Below are 21,202 nucleotides of genomic sequence, written 5' to 3'. Positions count from 1 at the left end.
TGGATTGAAGAGTTTTTAGCAAACAGAACACAGCATGTTGTTATCAATGGAGAGACGTCAACAGACGTTAAAGTAACCTCTGGCGTGCCACAGGGGAGTGTTATGGGACCATTGCTTTTCACTATATATATAAATGACCTAGTAGATAGTGTCGGAAGTTCCATGCGGCTTTTCGTGGATGATGCTGTAGTATACAAAGAAGTTGCAGCATTAGAAAATTGTAGCGAAATGCAGGAAGATCTGCAGCGGATAGGCACTTGGTACAGGGAGTGGCAACTGACCCTTAACATAGACAAATGTAATGTATTGCGAATACATAGAAAGAAGGATCCTTTATTGTATGATTATATGATAGCGGAACAAACACTGGTAGCAGTTACTTCTGTAAAATATCTGGGAGTATGCGTACGGACCGATTTGAAGTGGAATGATCACATAAAATTAGTTGTTGGTAAGGCGGGTGCCAGGTTGAGATTCATTGGGAGAGTCCTTAGAAAATGTAGTTCATCAACAAAGGAGGTGGCTTACAAAACACTCGTTCGACCTATACCTGAGTATTGCTTATCAGTGTGGGATCCGTACCAGATCGGGTTGACGGAGGAGATAGAGAAGATCCAAAGAAGAGCGGCGCGTTTCGTCACAGGGTTATTTGGTAAGCGTGATAGCGTTACGGAGATTTTAGCAAACTCAAGCGGCAGACTCTGCAGGAGAGGCGCTCTGCATCGAGATGTAGTTTGCTGTCCAGTTTCGGGAGGGTGCGTTTCTGGATGAGGTATCGAATATATTGCTTCCCCCTACTTATACCTCCCGGAGAGATCACGAATGTAAAATTAGAGAGATTCGAGCGCGCACGGAGGCTTTCCGGCAGTCGTTCTTCCCGCGAACCATACGCGACTGGAACAAGAAAGGGAGGTAATGACAGGGGCACGTAAAGTGCCCTCCGCCACACACCGTTGGGTGGCTTGCGGAGTATAAATGTAGATGTAGATGTAGATGAACAAATCTTATTCTGGCGGTATTTAGTATTACCTCATGGATACTAAAGTTGTTGCAGAGAACATAGCTTTATAAATGTGAAAACTGCTGAGTTGGATCTTAGTTCGAAATCCACATTATACTGGAGGCCCCCCTATTTGTAAGACAGCTCCAAGCTGGAGGAAGGCAGCAGCGTACCAACTCCAATACAACAGTGGCTAGTAAAGAAATGTGATGTTCAAACCAGTCTTCAAGCTGAAGACAGCTTTACCTCTATATATTAAAGTGTACCATTACTAAGTGAGAGAAAGACGGCATGGGAAATTGCGTGTAAGGCATATTCATAGTACAATGTGTAAACGTACAAGTTCTTCCACAAGTCTTCCATATCAACAGCACCTTTTAACGCTATCCTATTCCTTTCACTATTGTGGTGGAACTAATCAGTATTTAAAAAGGGAATAGAGCAGGTTGTAATTAAGCCTACTACTGATTTTTTCAATATTGCATATTTCAAAGTTAAATAAATAAACAAATAATTTGGAACTAATGCAGTTCTGCTATCAATAATCTCAAAATGAAATTGACTCATGCGTAAACTTAAAGCTTAAGCCATTTGATCAATAATAATGTAGGTAATACTTTGCTACACTACTCCAACAGCAAAAGAAGTTAGTTTAGTAGTAATCTTTAATGCAAGTATGAACAGTAATGTACACTGATAAGCCAGAACATTATGATCAGTGCCGACCGCGACGTTGGATGCCGTCTGGTGGCGCTGCGGGCACGTGACGCGGTAACAAAAGTACGTTAAGCGGAGCAGATACGGACGGGAGAGCACCCTAGCGAAGATGTGGGGTGCAAAGGCGAAATCCATTGAGATTACCGACTTTGACAAAGGACGGATTATTATTACTCAGAGCATGTGATCGAGTATCTCGAAAACGGCGAAGCTGGTCGAATGTTCAAGTGCCAAGTGAGCATCAACGGAAAGAGATAGGACAGTGAAACCACCACTAGGTGCTAAATGGTTGGACGTCCACGACTCTTCACAGAATGTAGGGTTCGGAAGCTTGTCTGCTCTGTAAAGTAGCATAGATTGTGGTCTGTGGTATCTCTGCCGAAAGAGCACAATTCTGGTGCACGCACAAGTGTTTCGGAGAACACCATTCACCGCACATTGTTGAACATGGAATTCCGCCACAGATCACCCCTACGTGTTCACATGTTGATCCAACGACTCGTCAGTCACGACTGCAGTCGGCACGGGACAGTCGGGATTCGACCGTCTGTCATTGAAAACGTGCCGGCTCTTCTGGTGAATCCATTTTTCCTACAGTAGGTCGATGATCGTCTCCACAATCGAGGTGAACGGGGGCTCGAAACGTGCTGCGCGTCACGGACGCAGAGTGGTGGGACCAGTATTATGCTGTGGGAGACATTCTCCTGTGCTTACATTGGACCTGTGGTAGTAATTGAAGACACGCTGATAGCTGCAAATCACTGCATCCCTTCATGCTTGATGTCTACCTCGATGGCTATGTCATGTGTCAACAATGTAATTGTCCGTGTCTGAGAGCCAGAACCGTGTTGTAGTGGTTTGAGGAATATTACAGCAAACTCACGTTGATGTCTAGGCAAACAAATTCGCCTGATGTAAATCCTATGGAACGCATCTGTGTCCCTATCGGACGCTATCACCGCGTACGCAAATCAGCAGCTTGTTACTTACGTGAATGCTGTACATGACCTGTGTGTGGACATCTAATACCACATAGAGGGTAGAGGGGTGTGGGAAAAAGATAGAGGTCTGTTAGATAGGAAAATCATGGAGACGATACGTAGGAGTTGAGGTGGGCAATGGGACATACAGATAGAGGTTGGGGAGTAGTGCGTTGTTTGAGTAGAGTAGTGGTTACAAAGGCGAAGGGATGGGGATGGATGGAGCAGGAAAAGGAGAGAGGAGCCCTGATGTGGAGTGGGGTGGGTGGGGAAGAATTAAAGTTGGTAGGAGGGATAAATATTGGGTCAGATTCCATTGTCAGGGAGAGGGAATTGATTGAAGTTGTGTTCGGATGGGATATGGAGCATATGTAGGTGTATGGATGGAGGGGTGTATTTGTGAAGGGATACCAGGGTTGGTGATCAGAGGGGAGACAATGGGTTATTGGAATACAATTTGCGGAAAGTATAGGAAATCCTGAGGTGTTTGATGTGGGTGAAGAGTGGTAGGAATTTGATGAGATGGTAGAGGATCCAGGTGGGAGAAGGTAAACAGATGTGGAAAGTGAGATGGAGTGCATGGCATTTGAGGATTTGGAGGGGCTTATTGAACTTTGATGGGACAGAGATCTATTTAACATTTGCATAGCTGAGGATAAGACATATCAGGGGTTTTGTAGATGTGGAGAATAGTGGTGGGGTGTAATCCCCAAGTTCAGCCTGTTAGTAGTTTTAGTATACTGATCAATGCTAAGTTTTCTAAATATCATTGTGAAGCATAATCGTAAGAATGATAACGTACAGGAGTTACACTCTCAGTCAATGACAATATATTCATTTGTATGGAAAAAGTCCAACTCGGTATCTCAACCTATTACTGCTACAGCCTACACAGCACTAATCTTAGATGTTTAGGATTGACAACAGACCAAACATGCTATCATGTGTTCTTGTAGGTTTCCTGAGGTGTCTGACATTACATGTTTAAACATTTCTCATAAATTCGGGATTGAGTCACTGGATGGTGCCACACTCTGTCATTGGTGAAAGCAGAGTTTTTTCAAGTTGAAACGCTACGCATAGAAATGATAGAGACCAAAACTCTCATAACAGTTCATTCTTTTAGACCTTTGTATTTCCCACATTTCTTGATGTACACAATTTGACTTGTAAATACGTACAACTACGTTACATCTCTAATGTTGCTGATACATTCTATGTGTGTATAACATCAAATAATGTGGGAGGAACTAGGATGATTGGCTTTAAATAAGGCAGGTTACTGCTGGTTTAATAGCTCTCACATTGCATAGATTGTTCATGGTGCATTTTATGAGCTCAGCAACTTCTGATTTTTCAGATTCTGAGATACTGTACATGTTCTCCCCAAGAGGTTCAGTGTTCAGATTCTTAATTTCCCTGGAGAGTGTGCTTGTGGATTAGTGGGTGTTTCGAATTTTCAGCTATTTTTCAATATAGGTTAAAGTACAAGTGTGCCTCTTGAATTTTACACGTTTCTGGTCATTTTAACTGGGCTCATGTGGCCTGTGGTGATTGAGAGTTTGTGGAGATGGATACAGTGCCATCACATTATCAGTGGGAATCAGAACTCTTGTCATCCACTATGTATAAGACCATCGAATCATCAGAAATGTGAAGCATCTCTCTGTGCAAGGCTGCTGCTGACAGATAGTGGCCAGACTCATATGTCAGCTATGGCCTCATACAGCGTTGTGAAGCCAGTTCTCCTGCGACTTGTGGTGCATGAGCTGAGACCTGGCTCAGCATGTGGTCCCACCCCTGTATGGCTGCAAGCAGACTTCACAACCAGTGTCCCCACAAACCATGGAAAATGCTCTCCCTGCCTTCACAGCAATGCAGAGTAGGCCAGAATCTCAGATCAGCCATCTTGGGTGCTAATGCCATAGCTCATGTGTCAGTACACAAAAGTCGCCATCTTGTATAACTATTTGGAATTTTTAAAGTTCACACCAACAGGAGAACTCAAATTCTTGCATTTTTTTAATAAATTGTCATTAATCTATACTTCAGATGATAACCCTACTTACAACAGTGACATCATAGAACGTTGCATACCCTGGAGCTCAATTGGGCTATTTTGAACTTCCCACCAAAAATTGAATTTCCTGCCATTTTTTAATTTCCTGCCTTTTTTTACTTTGTTACCAATTTATACAAAGAGCAACTGGCCTATGCCAGAGGGAGAGGAGGAGTGGGGAAATTTTGAACACTGTAGAGAGAGGGGAAAAACTGGCAACAATGCAGACTGGGTTCGAGCTCTTCTCATCTGTCTAGTCACAGCACTTCTGCTCTCTTGTACTGTAAGTGAAGCAAGTGAAAGAGATGTTATATTATCCCTTCAGTTTGTCATGGGTATAGCAGATTCATCATGATGTTAATGTGTTATATGTGGTATTATTTACCATTTCACACTATTGATTTCATACTCATCAATCCATTCATTACATATCAGTCCATTTACTTCATTCAATACACACTAATTGCAGCAGGGTAAGTCACGGTTCGCCACCAACTCCCCTTCCCCAATGTTGCTATCCGCACATCTGTTGTTGTTGTTGTGGTCTTCAGACCAGAGACTGGTTTGATGCAGCTCTCCATGCACATACCACATAGGAAAAAGGTTTTGTTCTCGACCCCTCTTACTGCACAGTCTTCCCCTTTCTGTCTTTACTCAAATTCTTGTGTTTTGTCGGTTCTGCCTGTGGTCTCACAAACCTGCATTGGTCGCAGGTATGATCAGCTTGTGAAAAACTGCATTTTTTGTGGCTGGAATGTTCTCTGCAGGCAGTCAGGCCACAAACACATGCACGTGGATGGGCCCCAAGCAAGCAGCTGAATATCGTGTGGTAAACACAGCGCATAACTTCTAGAATTCCTTACAATTTCCGAGAAAAGCTTTCATGCTACTTTATCTCCACAGCTCTCGTAGTGCTTTCGATTACAACTACAGGTTCAATGGAAGTCCAGGTGAATGTCTCACATAGCATAATTCTGCCTTGACCAGTTTGTGTCATGGCGCAGTTCATTCTTTCTAGCAGCCGTTCGCATCAATGGCGGCTTGTCAGGACACAACCATCGACCCGGTGTAACAGGAAATGTGATCCTCCGAACAGGCCACTCTTCCAGTTGATGTGCAATCAAATCTCGATGACCCTTTGCCGACTACAATCATAAGTGACTACGTCGTTTGGCCAAAGTGGGTGCCATCTGCTGACGAGCCGTATGTCCAGAATTATGCATTGAACGGTGTGCTCCGAAACAATTGTGCCTGCACCAGCATTATACTCGGTCATCATATCTCCCACAGATCGCCGTCTATCCCGCTTTACAGGGTGGGTAGGCCTGCGTACTCCTCTTTCTGTGATAACGTGTGAACGTCCAAAACGTTGTCGCCTACTCATGGTTTCACGGTCCCCAACAACTTTCTATACCAACTTTCTATAGATTCTCAAAACAGTAGCATGCTAACAACTAACCAGCTTCACCATTCTGAGATTTTTGTTCACTGGCGCTGTGTCATAGCAGTCTGCCGTTTGTCATAGTCGCTTCTGTCAGTGGACCGTCCCATTTCCGGCCCGTTTCGTCGCTGTAAAAGCAAAACGAGAATAATGGAATGTAGTCGAATTAAGTCAGGTGATGCTGAGGGAATTAGATTAGGAAATGAGACACTTAAAGTAGTAATGGAGTTTTGCTATTTGGAGACCAAAATAACTGATGATGGTCGAAGTAGAGAGGATATAAAATGTAGACCGGCAATGGCAAGGAAAGCATTTCTGGAGAAGAGAAATTTGTTAACATCGAGTATAGATTTAAATGTCAGGAAGTCGTTTCTGAAAGTATTTGTATGGAGTGTAGCCATGTATGGAAGTGAAACGTGGACGATAAATATTTTGGGCAAGAAGAGAATAGAATCTTTCGAAATGTAGTGCTACAGAAGAATGCTGAAGATTAGATGGGTAGCTCACATAACTAATGACGAAGTGTTGAATAGGAGAAGAGAAGTTTGTGGCACAACTTGACTAGAAGGAGGGATCGGTTGGTAGGACATGTTCTGAGGCATCAAGGGATCACCAGTTTAGCACTGGAGGGCAGTGTGGAGGGTAAAACTCGTAGAGGGAGACCAAGAGACGAATACACTAAGCAGATTCAGAAGGATGTAGGTTGCAGTAGGTACTGGGAGATGAAGAAGCTTGCACAGGATAGGGTAGCATGGAGAGCTGCATCAAACCAGTCTCAGGACTGAAGACCACAACAACAACAACAATTATGTCTCATTCACATCTGCACCGGTTACATATCTTCCTTACCGCATCACGTGCCTCAGTGCCACCAGAAGCCATTCAGTCTCACGCTGGGTAGTACTCGTAATGTTTTGGCTCATCATTGAAGCTATTGTACAGCCCTTCCAGCTGCGAAGACTTACCCCAATCTGCTCGGCTGTGATTATGCAGTAACATTTTCGGCTTCAGAAGCATTGAATGACATTCAATTCTTCGTAGTGCCACTGCCCCTCAAACTAAATCGAAAATACGTTGTATTTCGTAATGTTATGAGTGCACCAAGACTCCGCCAATGTGATATTAATCTGCAAAAAATGGTTCAAATGGCTCTGAGCACTATGGGACTTAATATCTGTGGTCATCAGTCCCCTAAAACCGAGAACTACTTAAACCTAACTAACCTAAGGACATCACACACATCCATGCCCGAGGCAGGATTCGAAGCTGCGACCGTAGCAGTCGCGCAGTTACGGACTGAAGCGCTTAGAACCGCTCGGCCACCGCGGCCGGCATTAATCTGCAGTGTCACAAGAAACCCAGGTGGTCAGCTTCACAAAATCTCTGTCAAACCAAACGTCTAAAATTTGGAAATGTATGACACACATTAAAAACAAAGTGCGAAGGTCATGAAACAAAAGAGATGTGTTCAAGCATTAATCACTGGTAAGTAGCACAGGCTTCAACATGTTGATGTTTCCCATTATCTCTTTTAATTCCGAATCAACTGTGCGCCAAGTCCCGTTATCTCTTTTAATTTCAAGTATTGTTTATCATCTATGGAAATTCCTTGTTTTAAATGGTGTAAATGGAGAAATATTCAGAATCTTTACTGGAATAAAGTGATATCCATAAGGCAGTGGTGTAAATTTTTATGCTCGAGTACAAATAGAACTTTTCGAAATTTCCAATGTACGAACAGTGTTCGCTTTAACCGTAGAGTGGCTTGACGGAAAAGAGAAAGCTTTATACGTGACAGAACAGTGCCAAAGTAGTGCTGGTCAGAAAACTTGGGAAACAGGAACAATGCAACGAAATATTTTTATTCATGAAATATAAGAAAAATGAAGAATAACGCTTTAATTTTATAAATGTGGATTTAATTTCGATTTATTTGATGGGGAAAGGTTTGCTAGTTGTACTATGCTGTTTTAAATCTTTTTATACCACATTTTCATCCTTAAGCAATTCATTAGTATCTCGAGGGTCATTCTGTAACTAATGCCTCCTGTTTTCTGTGCTGACTTTGAGTATCTGAGCCAAATTATGTAGATGTAGTACCACAAGCATCCGCCACAATTGGGTGGGGGGGAGGAGGGGAGGGGGGCCAGAAGTGATCACGCCAAACTCACCAAACCCCCCCCCCCTCCCCGCTCGTCACCGCCCTGGACTCAGCAGTACAGAGTTTTTATTCATTCCACAGTAATCAACTTACAAAAATATCCAGTCGGTAACCATCAATTCTCTGTGGTTAAATTTTTTTTTGCTATCCACAAAATTTCGGCAACGGCCTTGCCGCAGTGGATACACCGGTTCCCGTGTGATCACCGAAGTTAAGTGGTGTCGGGCGTGGTCGGCACTTGGATGGGTGACCATCCAGGCCGCCATGCGCTGTTGCCATTTTTCGGGGTACACTCAGCCTCGTGATGCCAATTGAGGAGCTACTCGACCAATTAGTAGCGGCTTCGGTCAAGAATACCATCATAACGACCGGGAGAGCGGTATGCTGACCCCACGCCCCTCCTATCCACAGTCCGCAGCTCGTGGTCGTGCGGTAGCGTTCTCGCTTCCCGCGCCCGGGTTCCCGGGTTCGATTCCCGGCGGAGTCAGGTATTTTCTCTGCCTCGTGATGACTGGGTGTTGTGTGATGTCCTTAGGTTAGTTAGGTTTAAGTAGTTCTAAGTCCTAGTGGACTGATGACCATAGATGTTAAGTCCCATAGTGCTCAGAGACATTTGAACATTTTCCTATCCGCATCCTCCACTGAGGATGACACGGCAGTCGGATGGTCCCGGTAGGCCACTCGTGGCCTGAAGACGGAGTGCTTTTATCCACAAAATTTACTACTTGAGAAATGACACGTCTCGAAACTCACGAACTCCTTCATATCAATAATGGTAATTTTACAGTCTTGCCCCTCGCCTTTATAAATTTCTATAGATTCCTATTTAGTATTAATTTTTGAATCTATCAGCTAATTTCCTGACGATTTCTTTGTCCTGCGACTTACGCTGTCTGATCAAAAGTATTCGGACACGCTTATGCAACTCGATATTGATCATCAGATGTCACGAGAGGCGGACCCGCCAGTATAAAAGTAGGTGGAGGTTATTGCGTTGTCAGTAGGGGAGCAATAACAGCAGAATAGATCGGTCAGTGGCTTCGAAAATGGAGTAGTTATTGAATTCCACCTGAGTAACAGATTCATCAGGGATATTTCAACAGTTCTGAAGCTGTCCCCAACGACTGTTGGTGATGTAACTGTGAAGTAGAAACACGAAGGATCAATCACAATCAAACCAGCACCAGACGCAACTCACATACTGTCGGACAGGAACCGCCGAGCACTGCGGAGAGTGGTTGTAAAAAAATGGAGTGAAATCAGCGGATGGAGTCACCCTTGGGTCCCAAAGTGCTGCCAGCAGTCGAGCCGGCACGATGACTGTGTGTAGGGAGTTAAAGTAATGGGGTACAATGGTCGACCGGCTCCTCATAAGCCACACACTCCTGTGTTCAGTACTAAGCAACGCCGGAGGTGGAGTATAGAGCGATGCCACTGGTCAGTGGATGACTGGAAACAAGTGATTTGGGGTAATGAATCAGGCTATAACGTGTGGTAGTCCGATGCCAGGGTCTAGGGTTGGTAAATGCATAGATAATTTGACCCGTCATCATATCTAGTGCTAGCAGTGAAGTGTTGCTGTATGGGATGTTTTTCATAGTTAGCGTGTGACCCCCTTATTACGCATAAGAAAATGCTAAATGTGGAAGGATATATACATCATTCTGCACTGTGTACAGTAGGAGAACATTTCGGAGACAATGACTGTGTCAGCATGACAATGGACCCTGTCATAAAGCACCGTTCCCGAAATGGACTGGCCTGCCCAGAATCCCGACCTGAACTTAATTGAACACTTTTGGGATGAACTAGAATGTAGACTTCGGTCCAGGCCGCAGCGTCCAAATGGGTATATGCTCTGGTTTTGGCTCTTCGGACCATTCCACCACAGACATTCAGATATCTTACTGAATGTGTCCCCAGCAGAGTTCAAGCTGTCATAAAGGTGAAGGATGGACACACTGTATATTAAGGGCCACTAATAGCGGTGCCTTTACTTCCTATCATATAGTGTTTAACACCAACAGGGAAACGTCCGAAAATGGATTCTGGACAACGAGATGCTTGTTCAAACAAGTTTCGGGCTTGCAGCCGGTCGTCGTTCTATACTTCGCACGATATTTCAACGGTGCACCTGCTAGTCATCATTCAAGCGCCTGAATCAGCTGCCCTGAAACCAACAGTTTTTTTGGAGGAATGTGGCCTCATGGAGAAGATAAATTAATGGAGTCTCTACATCACCTCAACTCCATTCATAGCAACATCCGGTTCACCATGGAAATAGAGAAAGATGGTTGTGTGCCTTTCTTGGATGTCCTGGTTCGAAGGAAGAATGATGGTTCTCTACGGCATTCAGTTTGCCAGAAAACCCACTCGTACTGATTTGTACCTGCAAGCGTCGTGTTGGCATCACCCATCGCAAACCATGAGTTTTCTTAAAACGCTTGTTCATAGAGCTCATACTGTCTCAGATCTAGGTAGCTTACCTCAAGAACTCGCCCATCTAAAGACAGCATTCAGCGAAAATTGGTATTCCATCCGGCACATTAACAGGGCACTAACAGTTAAAACTAAGAAGCAGGAAGTGAATAAAGAGGAGAACATGCCGGAACAATCTTTAGCTTTTCCTCCTTTCGTTGGCAACACTTCGTTTAAAATAGCAAGAATCCTCCGAAAATTTCAGGTAAAAGGGGTTTTCCGCCCACCATCGAAGATTGCGGACCTCGTGGGATCAGTTAAGGACAATCTGTTACTACGAAAGGCCGGAATTTACAAGATACCGTGCCAATGTGGTATGGCTTACATAGGTCAAACCACACGCACCGTGAAAGAACGCTGCACTGAACATCAACGTTACACCCGCCTTTTGCAGCCAAGCAAGTCCGCTATTGCTGAACACTGTATTTCTACTGGACAATCAATGGAGTATGAGAAACAATGATTTTGTCCACAGCAACGTCTTTCTGGGACTCCATTATTAAAGAATCCGTAGCAATACGACTGGCGGAAAATCTGTTAAACCGTGACGGCGGCTACCACCTGGACAGTGCACGGAATCCCATAATCTCCACGATTTGTTCTAATCGAAGACGACAGAGTGCGTCGACGGCCGCGGCAAACAGCAACGCAGAGGGCGACTGAGTTCTGTTATTCCACCAGCGAGTGCGCTGCCGGCGGGCAGTGTGGTTCATCTATCAAGTTTTTGACACATGCGCAGAATAGTTACAGTACGTTATATATTGAGGAACGGAGGACGTTCTCGCCAGTCTGCGATGGATCACCTGAAGATGATTGGCAGGTGTCCAGCTGAAATATTGTGCGAAGTATTGAACAACGACCGGCTGCAAGCATGAAATTTGTTTGAGCAGTCAATTCACCGGGAAAATTTTAAAATTCACAACGAGATGCTTGTTAATCAGAGATGTCCCATTTAATTCCTCACTGATAAACAAACTGCTCTAATTGAAGTCCGTGGACGCACACTAAAGGTGTATGGTGAAGTTACAATAGTCATGGGCAATTTGAGGCTGTGGGTACTGGGTTTCAATAGTAGTGAAAAAAGCGTGCACGAGTCACGTCGAAGTCTACCATGCTCAGCTCACATTCTTCATAACGAACAGCAGCTTCGTCAGCTCAGCCGTGGTGATCGGCGGATTACGACCAAGGGATTTTGTGAGCAGCTAAATAAGATGTTACGCAACCTCAGTTATCGCAAAGTGTGTCGGAGAGAGGTTCACGGATGCTTACACAAGACCAAAACGTCTTCGAACGGAAACTTGTCGGAAACTGCTGCTGAAGATGACAACCTTCTGATCACCATCAGTAACAGAGATGACGTGGTGCCATCACTACGAGCCAAAATTCAAAAGACAAAGGCGTGACAACGTACGAGTTCTCCAGCGCAGAAGTAGTTCAAGACACGGTAATCTGCAGGCAAACTGATGCGCACTATCTTGAAGGGAAGCCAGGGTGAGGTTCTTCTGGATATCTTGGAGCCTAAAGCAACTGTCAGTTCAGAACGCTACAAGACGACATTGACCGTGTTGAAAGAATTTCTACTGTCAGGCCAGATAACATCTTATTACTCGATAACGCGGAACTCCACAACAGTGTTGTTATCATGAAAGAACTCAATGCCAAATTTGGCTGGGCTGTCCCATCACATCTACCGCGTAGTCCTGATTTAGCATCTATAGACTTGCTTCTTTTCGGGCCTAAGAAAGATGGACTACCAGTTTCGAACCTCAGCCTCTAAGCTGCAAGACGGTGGTCAGCCTCGTCTGGTTCAGATTTTTACGAGTGCGGCGTCTCGCGAAGAGACCATGAGGATAAAATCAGAGAGATCAGAGCCCACACAGAGCCATACCGACAATCTTTCTTTCCACGACCAATACGAGACTGGAATAGAAGGGAGAACCGATAGAGGTACTCAAAGTACCCTACGCCACACTCCGTCAGGTGGCTTGCGGAGTATGTATGTAGATGTAGACGCTCTTGTCGATTGTCGGCAACACTGTAATAACGAATAGTGGTGATTATGTGGAAAAACGACAGTGTTTAGCTGAGATATTTTTCTATTTAAGTATGTTATTGTGCTTCCTGTATCTGCTGTAATTTTCATGAAAATAAATGGAAGGCTTTAGCTTCGGAATGACCCTTGTCTTTTGTTATTTTAGCTGCTGATGCTAACAGCCTCCAGTGCCGTCCACCGTTGTATGACTTGTTGATGTTTTCTGTTTACTTAGGAACGACATGGTGATTCGGAGCATCGGGAACTCTCTCATGGTTATTCTGCCTGACCTCATCAGTAAGAAGATTACAAACTGGTTTGACCTCGTGCGCCCCTTAATTGCCTTCAGATTTGAAACTGTAAGCTCTTTCTACAAAGGTATTTTATTTCTGAGTGTTGGCAACCGTCAGTCTACGCACGTGGATCTGTCTCGGTAACTGTCATACGCCTGTGGTTCCGTTTCAGATCTTGAACCGCACAAACAATATTTTCGAGCTGGTCACCGTGGAACCGGTTCTGACGGAGCGGCCGTCGGACAGGAAGAAACACGAGATAATACTCAGCGACCAGTCCGATTCAGTCGACGAAAAAAAGCTTAGGCTGAAAGGTAAGGAAATTTAGTATTAATTGTAGTATATGAGTATTTTAATGAAAAGGCAAACACAGGAATTTTAGTATGTAGCAAGGTACACGGGAGAACTTGTGTGGAGTTTAAAAAGTGGGAGAAGGGCGAAGGCAATTTGAAACTATGAAAGAGAAGCGCGAGGAGTGTCTGGATTTGGGATGCATCGTCTCCGACTCCGAAAGGTCGTGACTCCGACTGAGATTCCATCTACGACTCCACAGTTTTGTAAAGGTCTTACGGAAGGTGAAGGTTCAAAGTCTGAACCTCAAATATCAAAAATAAAACTGCAGTAATAATGCTGGCAACAACATAACATGAGTGGTCAAAGGACCTTGCTGCCTAATGATGTGCCTCGGTCCAGAGCGAACGAATGCTGCTGTTCACGTATCTAGGCTAGCCAGATTACATTGCCAAAATTACTGAACAGTGCCTGGCGGAAGAATTTCCTGAGCTGAGAGTGAGCGCAATAAAACGCTGAATATTAAAACCGTATTGATTACCAATAGTTACAGGTTTCTTCGAATATTTGTTAACTTTAATTTTTTGATAAAAATCGTTGCATGTCACACACTTCAAATTGCAACGAATTTACACTCAATTTGTTTCTAACGACTGATTCACGTGATTGAAGACTCTTTCCACATATGCATTGGCGCAAGGAACTGCCATTGTCCTTTTGATATTTTTGTATGTTAGGCATTTAAAAACATTTTCCACGATATGTAGAAGCTTGACTTTGTAATTGTTCCAAACTTTTATATAGTATACGCATCTCTTCGAAAAAACCGTCATATTAGTGACATGAATGGAATTCCAAAAATATCGAACCACTCATACTTCGGTACCAAATTTCGAATACCGGACTGACATACCGAACTGTTCGGTGAAAAACTGAACAACAGGCAACTCAGGCTGTGCCTGATTTGGACTGATGTACTGAAATTTCACATTTTTACACTCATGCTATAGAACAAAGTTTTTCACTGGCATTGTTAAAGTATAAGTACAGTAAGACTATTATATTTTATACAGTGTAGGAGTCTCTTAGCAAGACCGAAGATTCTGGCGCGTCTGTCCATAAACGACCAACGATAGAACTGTTGAGAGTTAACCTAACAGAAACTACTGATACTAGCGCTAACTCTATAACTATGTCAACACGGGAAGAAGCAAGGTCCAGTATTTGTTACAAAATATTTTAATGAGCTGCAAGGATGACGATATTAACGATAAATCTAGAACTACGGAAAAGCTTGTCGATAAATTCGCTTTAAGGAAAGGCTTAGTCAATAAGAGTACAACAGGTAAAATCATATTCTAGTGTCTGGGAATCCACTGTTGTTATAGAAAACAAACACAAATATCTAAATATTCCATCCTACAATACGAGAGTAATTGCCTCTGTCGATGGGTTCACTGGCAAGAGAGAAACGTTTTAGTGGAACTGCGTAACACACCACAGTTTAATAAACAGCTTAAAAGTATGTGAAGCCCTACAGTTAGTCTTCATTAAATACAACTTACTGTTTTACAATTTCAGGATTTGATTTAGCTCATTCCTGTTGGATCTTGAAACTGCTGAATAATTATTATTATTATTCTTAGAACTTGTTTTGTTATACAAATAAATAAACTTTAAATTTTACGCAGTGCTGTTGTTAGCCCAAAATGGTAATTACGTAAATACCATCTCCGATTCCGACACTACACTTGCGTACTTCGATTCCACTAAAATCACCCCCATTATTTGGGTGGACTCTAGATTACTCAGCTGGTAAGGACTTTGCTCACGAAACGCAAGGGTCCGAAATACATGCTTTTAGTGTCACATTGTTTCAGAAAATAACGAGATTTTACTTGATGTTTACGCGTAGTGGACAATAGCACACAGCCGTTTTCGAATTTCGATGCGTACCGGTAGACGTTTCAGCTTCCTTCACGAGGCATAACACTATCTTCTCACAACCAAACAACATTCAAATGTGTTTTCTGTATCAGCAAGCAACTACGCAATCTTTCGTTATATATGACTAAAGATTGTAGTACTCCCAGCGATTAGATTGAAATAGAAATAATTTGCATATCCAAGCATGCAGCAGATTTCATACCAATCTGACGTTTGTTGCAGTTCTAATGGCTAGATGCGTATTTCCAGAATTTGCTTAATAATTTATTACGGTCGAACCAATGTCTAAGCCGGTCTGCCAAACACATCCCATTAAAAATATTTTTAAATTCTTTTATAACATTTGATCCTCAGCAACTCTTGCTGTAACTTATTACAGAGTAAACCTGTTTGATTACGTCTATTTGAGAAGCCTATTCATATGGAAACTGGCGTCTATAACATCGCATATCAAATAACGAATCTCCAACTTGGCACATCACACAAAAGTATTTCAAGCAACACTGTTCAGCATAATGTGTTATTCACAAAATATCGCTGTGCGCCTCAAGTTTGCTTTCTCTATCTGCTTATCTTACATAATTATACACTGAAGCGCCAAAGAAACTGGTATAGGCATGCGTATTCAAATACAGAGATATGTAAACAGGCAGAATACGGCGCTGAGGTCGTCAACGTCTATGTAAGACAACAAGTGTCTGGCGCAGTTGTTTAGATCGGTTACTGCTGCTACAATGACAGGTTATCTAGATTTAAGTGAGTTTCAACGTGGTGTTACAGTCGGCGCACGAGCGATGCGACACAGCATCTCCGAGGTAGCGATGAAGATGGATTTCCCGTACGATCATTTCACAAGTGTACCGTGAATATGAGGAATCCAATCAAATCTCCGACATCGCTGCGGCCAGAAAAATATGCGTATGCAGTTGAAGTGATATGAGACCCCTGATATGTCTAGATATGACACTGACAGGTGACCCGTCGTAAGCATCCTGTCTGATCACCTGCATTCATTCATGCCCATTGTGCATTCCGACGGACTTGGGCAACTCCAGCAGGACAATGCGATACCTCACACGTCTAGAACTACTACAGAGTGGCTCCAGGAACACTCTTCTGAGTTTAAACTTTTCCTCTGGCCACCGAACCCCCCAGGCATCAACATTATTAAGCACATCTGGGATGCCTTGCAACGTGCTGTTCAGAAGAGATTTTCACCCCCTCGTACGGATTTATAGACAGTCTTGCAAGATTCATGGTGTCACTTCCCTCCAACACTACTTCAAGCATCAGTCGAATCCATGCCACGTCGTGTTGCGGCACTACTACGTTCTCGCGGGAGCCCTACGCGACGTCAGGCAGGTGTAAAAGTTTCTTTGGCTTTTCAGTGTATATTACAAATGCGAAAGTTTGTGAGTGTGTGTGTTAGAATGTTTGTTACTCCTTGAAACTGAAACGGCTGGACGGATTTGGATGAAGTCTGGAATGGTGACAGCTTATACGCTGACACGGAGCACCTAATATATCAAAGGGATAGGGAGTGGGATTGAGAAACAAGCGCAGCCCATATGCACGAATACCCATGCTTATTTACCCAGTATTTGAGAATGGGAGCACTTAATGAGTTGCAACAACTTTACATGTAATATCAGATCCTCACGAAACTTTTCTTTGCCGACAACCCCTGCAAAAAGGTGAAAGGGAAAAAGTTTGTCGTTTGCCACATTTTCGCCTTTCATGCAGTAAAACTGCCGCATGAAGCACGACGTATTAGTTTATACTTATTTACTACTAACTGTATTCGTGATACGTTTTGCAGACAGTTTTCATATATTCCACTGAATGTACCAGCACAATTATATCATTCTATGACACATAGGTCAACATACAGGGCGCCATAAACACTGAGATGTGTGAAATATTTCCTAGTAAATATTTGCTAGTAACTCTACTCACAACACATTTCACAGAAAGTATGCACGTATAGCACTGGATGAACCTGCAAAATTACATCGTTGTGCGACACACGGTTCGGGAGAGACGACGTCATAAACGTTGCGCTGCGTGAAAGGTGAAATATGCGTACAAATACCTTTGAAATATGTTCATATCTGTGAAACAGATTTGACATATGCATATCCGGGAAAAACTCACCGTAAACGATTTCAACCAAATTTTGTAGAAATAAACTTCAAACAGAGTTTTTAAAAAATAAATAAAGAAAACGACACACCACTAAGGAATTATCCAAATGAGACGGAAATCGGTAGATGTAACGTACATGAATAGACAAACAAATGATTAAAATTTCATAAAAATTGGATGATTTACTGAAGAGAAATAGTTTCACAAATTGATCAAGCCAATAACGAGTTGGTCCACCTCTGGCCCTTATGCAAACAGTTATTCGGCTTTGTATTAATTGACAGAGCTTTTGGCTCTCCTCCTGATAGATATCGCGCCAAATTCTGTCCAACTAGCGCCTTAGATCGTCAAAATCCCCAGATGGCTGGACGGCATTGCGCATAATGCTCCAAACGCTCCCCAGTTGGGGAGAGATCCGGCGGCCTTGTTGGCAACCACGAAAGGAAGCACTAGGAACTTTCGTCGCATTATCTTCAGGAACGTAAGCCCACGATTGCTTGCCATGAAAGGCAACGAAACGGGGCATGGAATATCATCGACACACCTCTGTGCTATAATGGTGCCGCAGATGACAACCAAAGGGGCTCTGCTATGAAAAGAAATGGCACCCAGACCATCACTTCTACTTGTCGGAGTATATGTCGGGTGACAGTGAGGTTGGTATCCGACCGCTGTACATGTCTTCGACCTGGAATCTCACTGACTGGAGCAAAATTGTCTTCAGTGATGAGGCCCACTTCTAAATGAGCCACGATAACCAGCGAAAACGCGTCTGGAGAGGCCCTGTAAAGCAGCGGGGTACTAACCTTAATCTGTCGCATCCTTACAGCACTGCAGTACGTCGACAATATTCTATGCCCCGTTTTATTGCCCTTCATGGCAAGTCATCCTGGGCTTGTATTTCAGCAAAATAATAATCGCCTGCATACGAGAATTTTTACTGCTTGTCTTCGCCTTGGCCAACTCTTTCTTGACAAGCAACGTCACCGGTCCACTTCCCAATTGAGAACGTTTGGAGCATTATGGGCAGAGACCTCCAACCTGCTGAGCAGTATGACGACCTAACGCACCAATTGGACAGAATTTGGCATATCGCTCTGGATGACATCCAAAAAGTCCATCAATCAATGCCAAGCCGAATAACTGCTTGCGTAAGGGCCAGAGGAGACCAATGGGTTGGTGACTTGATCAATTTGTGAATCTCTTTCTCTTAAACTGTAATCATTTGTTTGTCTGTATATGTACGTTAATACCTACCGATTTCCGTCCCATTATGACAATTCCTTCGTGATGCGTCGCGTCATCATCATTATTATTACTAATATTATTATTATAAGGGTCGATCAAAAACTTTCGGTTTGAGGGAGCTGGATATGCAACGTAACGTGACTCCGACGCAGCTACGTAAGTACCGACATTTATGCAAGAGATTAGTTGCCATTCATGTCTTTTCGACGTGCGTGTGGTAAATGCGGAACTGTGGACTATGGCGACGTTATTAGCAAATGCGTCCAAACAGGACCAACGTGCTGTTACTCTTGCCTTGGTTGCCGAAGGACAAACACCGATAGACATGCATTAGAGAGTGAATAATGTGCATGGGGCAGCATGACTGTCGCAAACCACAGTTATGGAGTGGCGTGCCAATTCCATGCTGCTTCATGATAACCCATGTCCCCAAGTTACACCAGCTCAAGCGGGAGACACTCGAGCACCCGGCCTATAGTACTGATCTCACCCCCAGTTTCTATTGGAGGAGGATGTGCACCATCTTCACACAGTGTTTTACCAAACTGATATCTCCAACCTGGAGCATCGGTGGGATGATTGCCTCGATACTCACTGTGATTTTGACTGATTGGCATACCGATCCTTGACTGTACGGTCTTCGAAAAGAAACTTTTGATCGCCCTTTACAGTTACGATCTGAAAAGAAATACTGTGGGGGTAAGAGCCACCGTCCTCCTTTTGGAGCGAGGATGATAACGTGGAGAAAGAAGGGGGAGGTGGAGATGGACACTCGACTGCTGCAACGCTCAATTTTTGACCAGTTACGGCTCGTCTGCTGAAGTGGAGACCGAGCCACCCCTGTCCGGCCTCATACGGCTCTGCTCGGCCACGTACTCCGTCAATGTCTTATGTCCGAACTCCGGAGCATAGAGAATATATACATCTACGGAATGAGCATAGCCTACTACGCATGTGCTCTACATCAAAGCGGGCTTGTCACGTGATTTTGGGACGACGCCGTTCTCTACAATTTGCAGTAATAGCAAAACTTGAAGATTACGCGTAAACATCCGAAGCAACGACAATACTGCACCATAGCTGTTACTAAAACTCAGACGTACATAAACGTTTCTACACGTCTGAGTTTTAGTAACAGCTATGGTATTGTCGTTGCTGCGGATGTACACGGAAGTATGCAAAGGAGAATCATTTAGTTTTCGTAAGTACGTACAACAAACGTATACTCGTAATTTCGTAATGATATGAGGCACTTTATATGTTGAAAAATATCGAGACACGGTATTACAAAGTCTTATTTATATGCATAATTTCTGTGATCTTATGGCCATTGTGTTCGCGAGAAAATTGCTGGATAAATTTGCAAGTATGTTTGAGTAAACTGCCAGTCACTGAATATACATGGGGCTTAATTTCATACGCAGATAAAATTTATACATAACAGTCTGATTAATTTTCTCCAATTTATGCAGGTTCTCCAACCCTTATCTGTACATCTAACAATTTCTGCGTGAGACAGTTCCCTATATAGTAACATTGTAACGTAACTAATTAAAACAGATTCGACAATATGAATCAGTGCAATAGAAAACGTAAAAAGGTATTGTTGCCTGTCAATTCTTTTATTACTCCAAAATTCGAACCCTGATCTTGTATTTTTTTTGTGCATAGTGTGTGATTTTTCTTTTCTAATGGGATGATGAAAATTGTTAGACGCTTTACTTGTTTATAAAAGTCAGAGGCTTGAATGAGGGGAAAACTGTAAATAATAACGGACAAGCAGTTGGTGCAAATCGCGTACGGTATTTACTGTAATAATTTCATGGTTCCAAATGCATTGTTTTTTCGTGACGCTTCGGCGCCGTCTACAATGTCAATGTAGTATAATTAATTAGAACAGAGATTCGACAATATGTATAAGTGCAATGTAAAACGAAAAAAAAATGTTGGCTGTCACCTCTTATCCCGTTACCGAAAAAACGTAAATAAAGTGGAAAGAAAGTGGGAACTTAGATGCGGTACTGTGGCGAAAAAGCGCAATACCATTGCTCTTCACTTCAGTTCCTGGTGTCAACTGTTAAAGGTGTCTGTAAAAGGTTTAACAGTACTTCTAAGCGAAGTAATAGCACTCAAAATACGGGCTAAAAAGCAGGAGATTTTGCGGACACAATTGTAGCTCTATGCATCCGAATGCTCATTCCACAGACATGTTTGGTCTACGCTCCGGACATGCGAATAACCGAGCGTGACCGGTCATCACTGACATCTCACTTCACTTCGACTCGTCGCACTGCACAAAACGCCTCGCTCTGTCATCCTTCCTCTCTCTCTCTCTCTCTCTCTCTCTCTCTCTCTCTCTCTCTCTCCACAAAATTAACGTGTCCAAGAACTCTTACGTGACACAATTAAC

General features: G+C 43.3%; 1 protein-coding gene and 1 pseudogene across 1 annotated transcript in view; both read left to right on the top strand.

The window, feature by feature from the left end:
* LOC124623063 (soluble guanylate cyclase 88E) overlaps positions 1–21,202 on the top strand; it is a 338,153-nt gene that overhangs the window by 252,215 nt on the left and 64,736 nt on the right. The window contains exons 6-7 of the mRNA XM_047148855.1: positions 13,104–13,227; positions 13,334–13,475. Coding sequence (XP_047004811.1) covers positions 13,104–13,227; positions 13,334–13,475 — 266 coding nt within the window. The remainder of the gene's footprint in view (positions 1–13,103; positions 13,228–13,333; positions 13,476–21,202) is intronic.
* On the top strand, positions 8,519–8,636 carry LOC124623541 (annotated as a pseudogene).

This window comes from Schistocerca americana, chromosome 7 (assembly GCF_021461395.2).
Source record: "Schistocerca americana isolate TAMUIC-IGC-003095 chromosome 7, iqSchAmer2.1, whole genome shotgun sequence".
Taxonomy (NCBI): domain Eukaryota; kingdom Metazoa; phylum Arthropoda; class Insecta; order Orthoptera; family Acrididae; genus Schistocerca; species Schistocerca americana.
The sequence above is the reverse complement of the archived record's forward strand: the minus strand, read 5'-3'. Positions and strand labels throughout refer to the sequence as shown.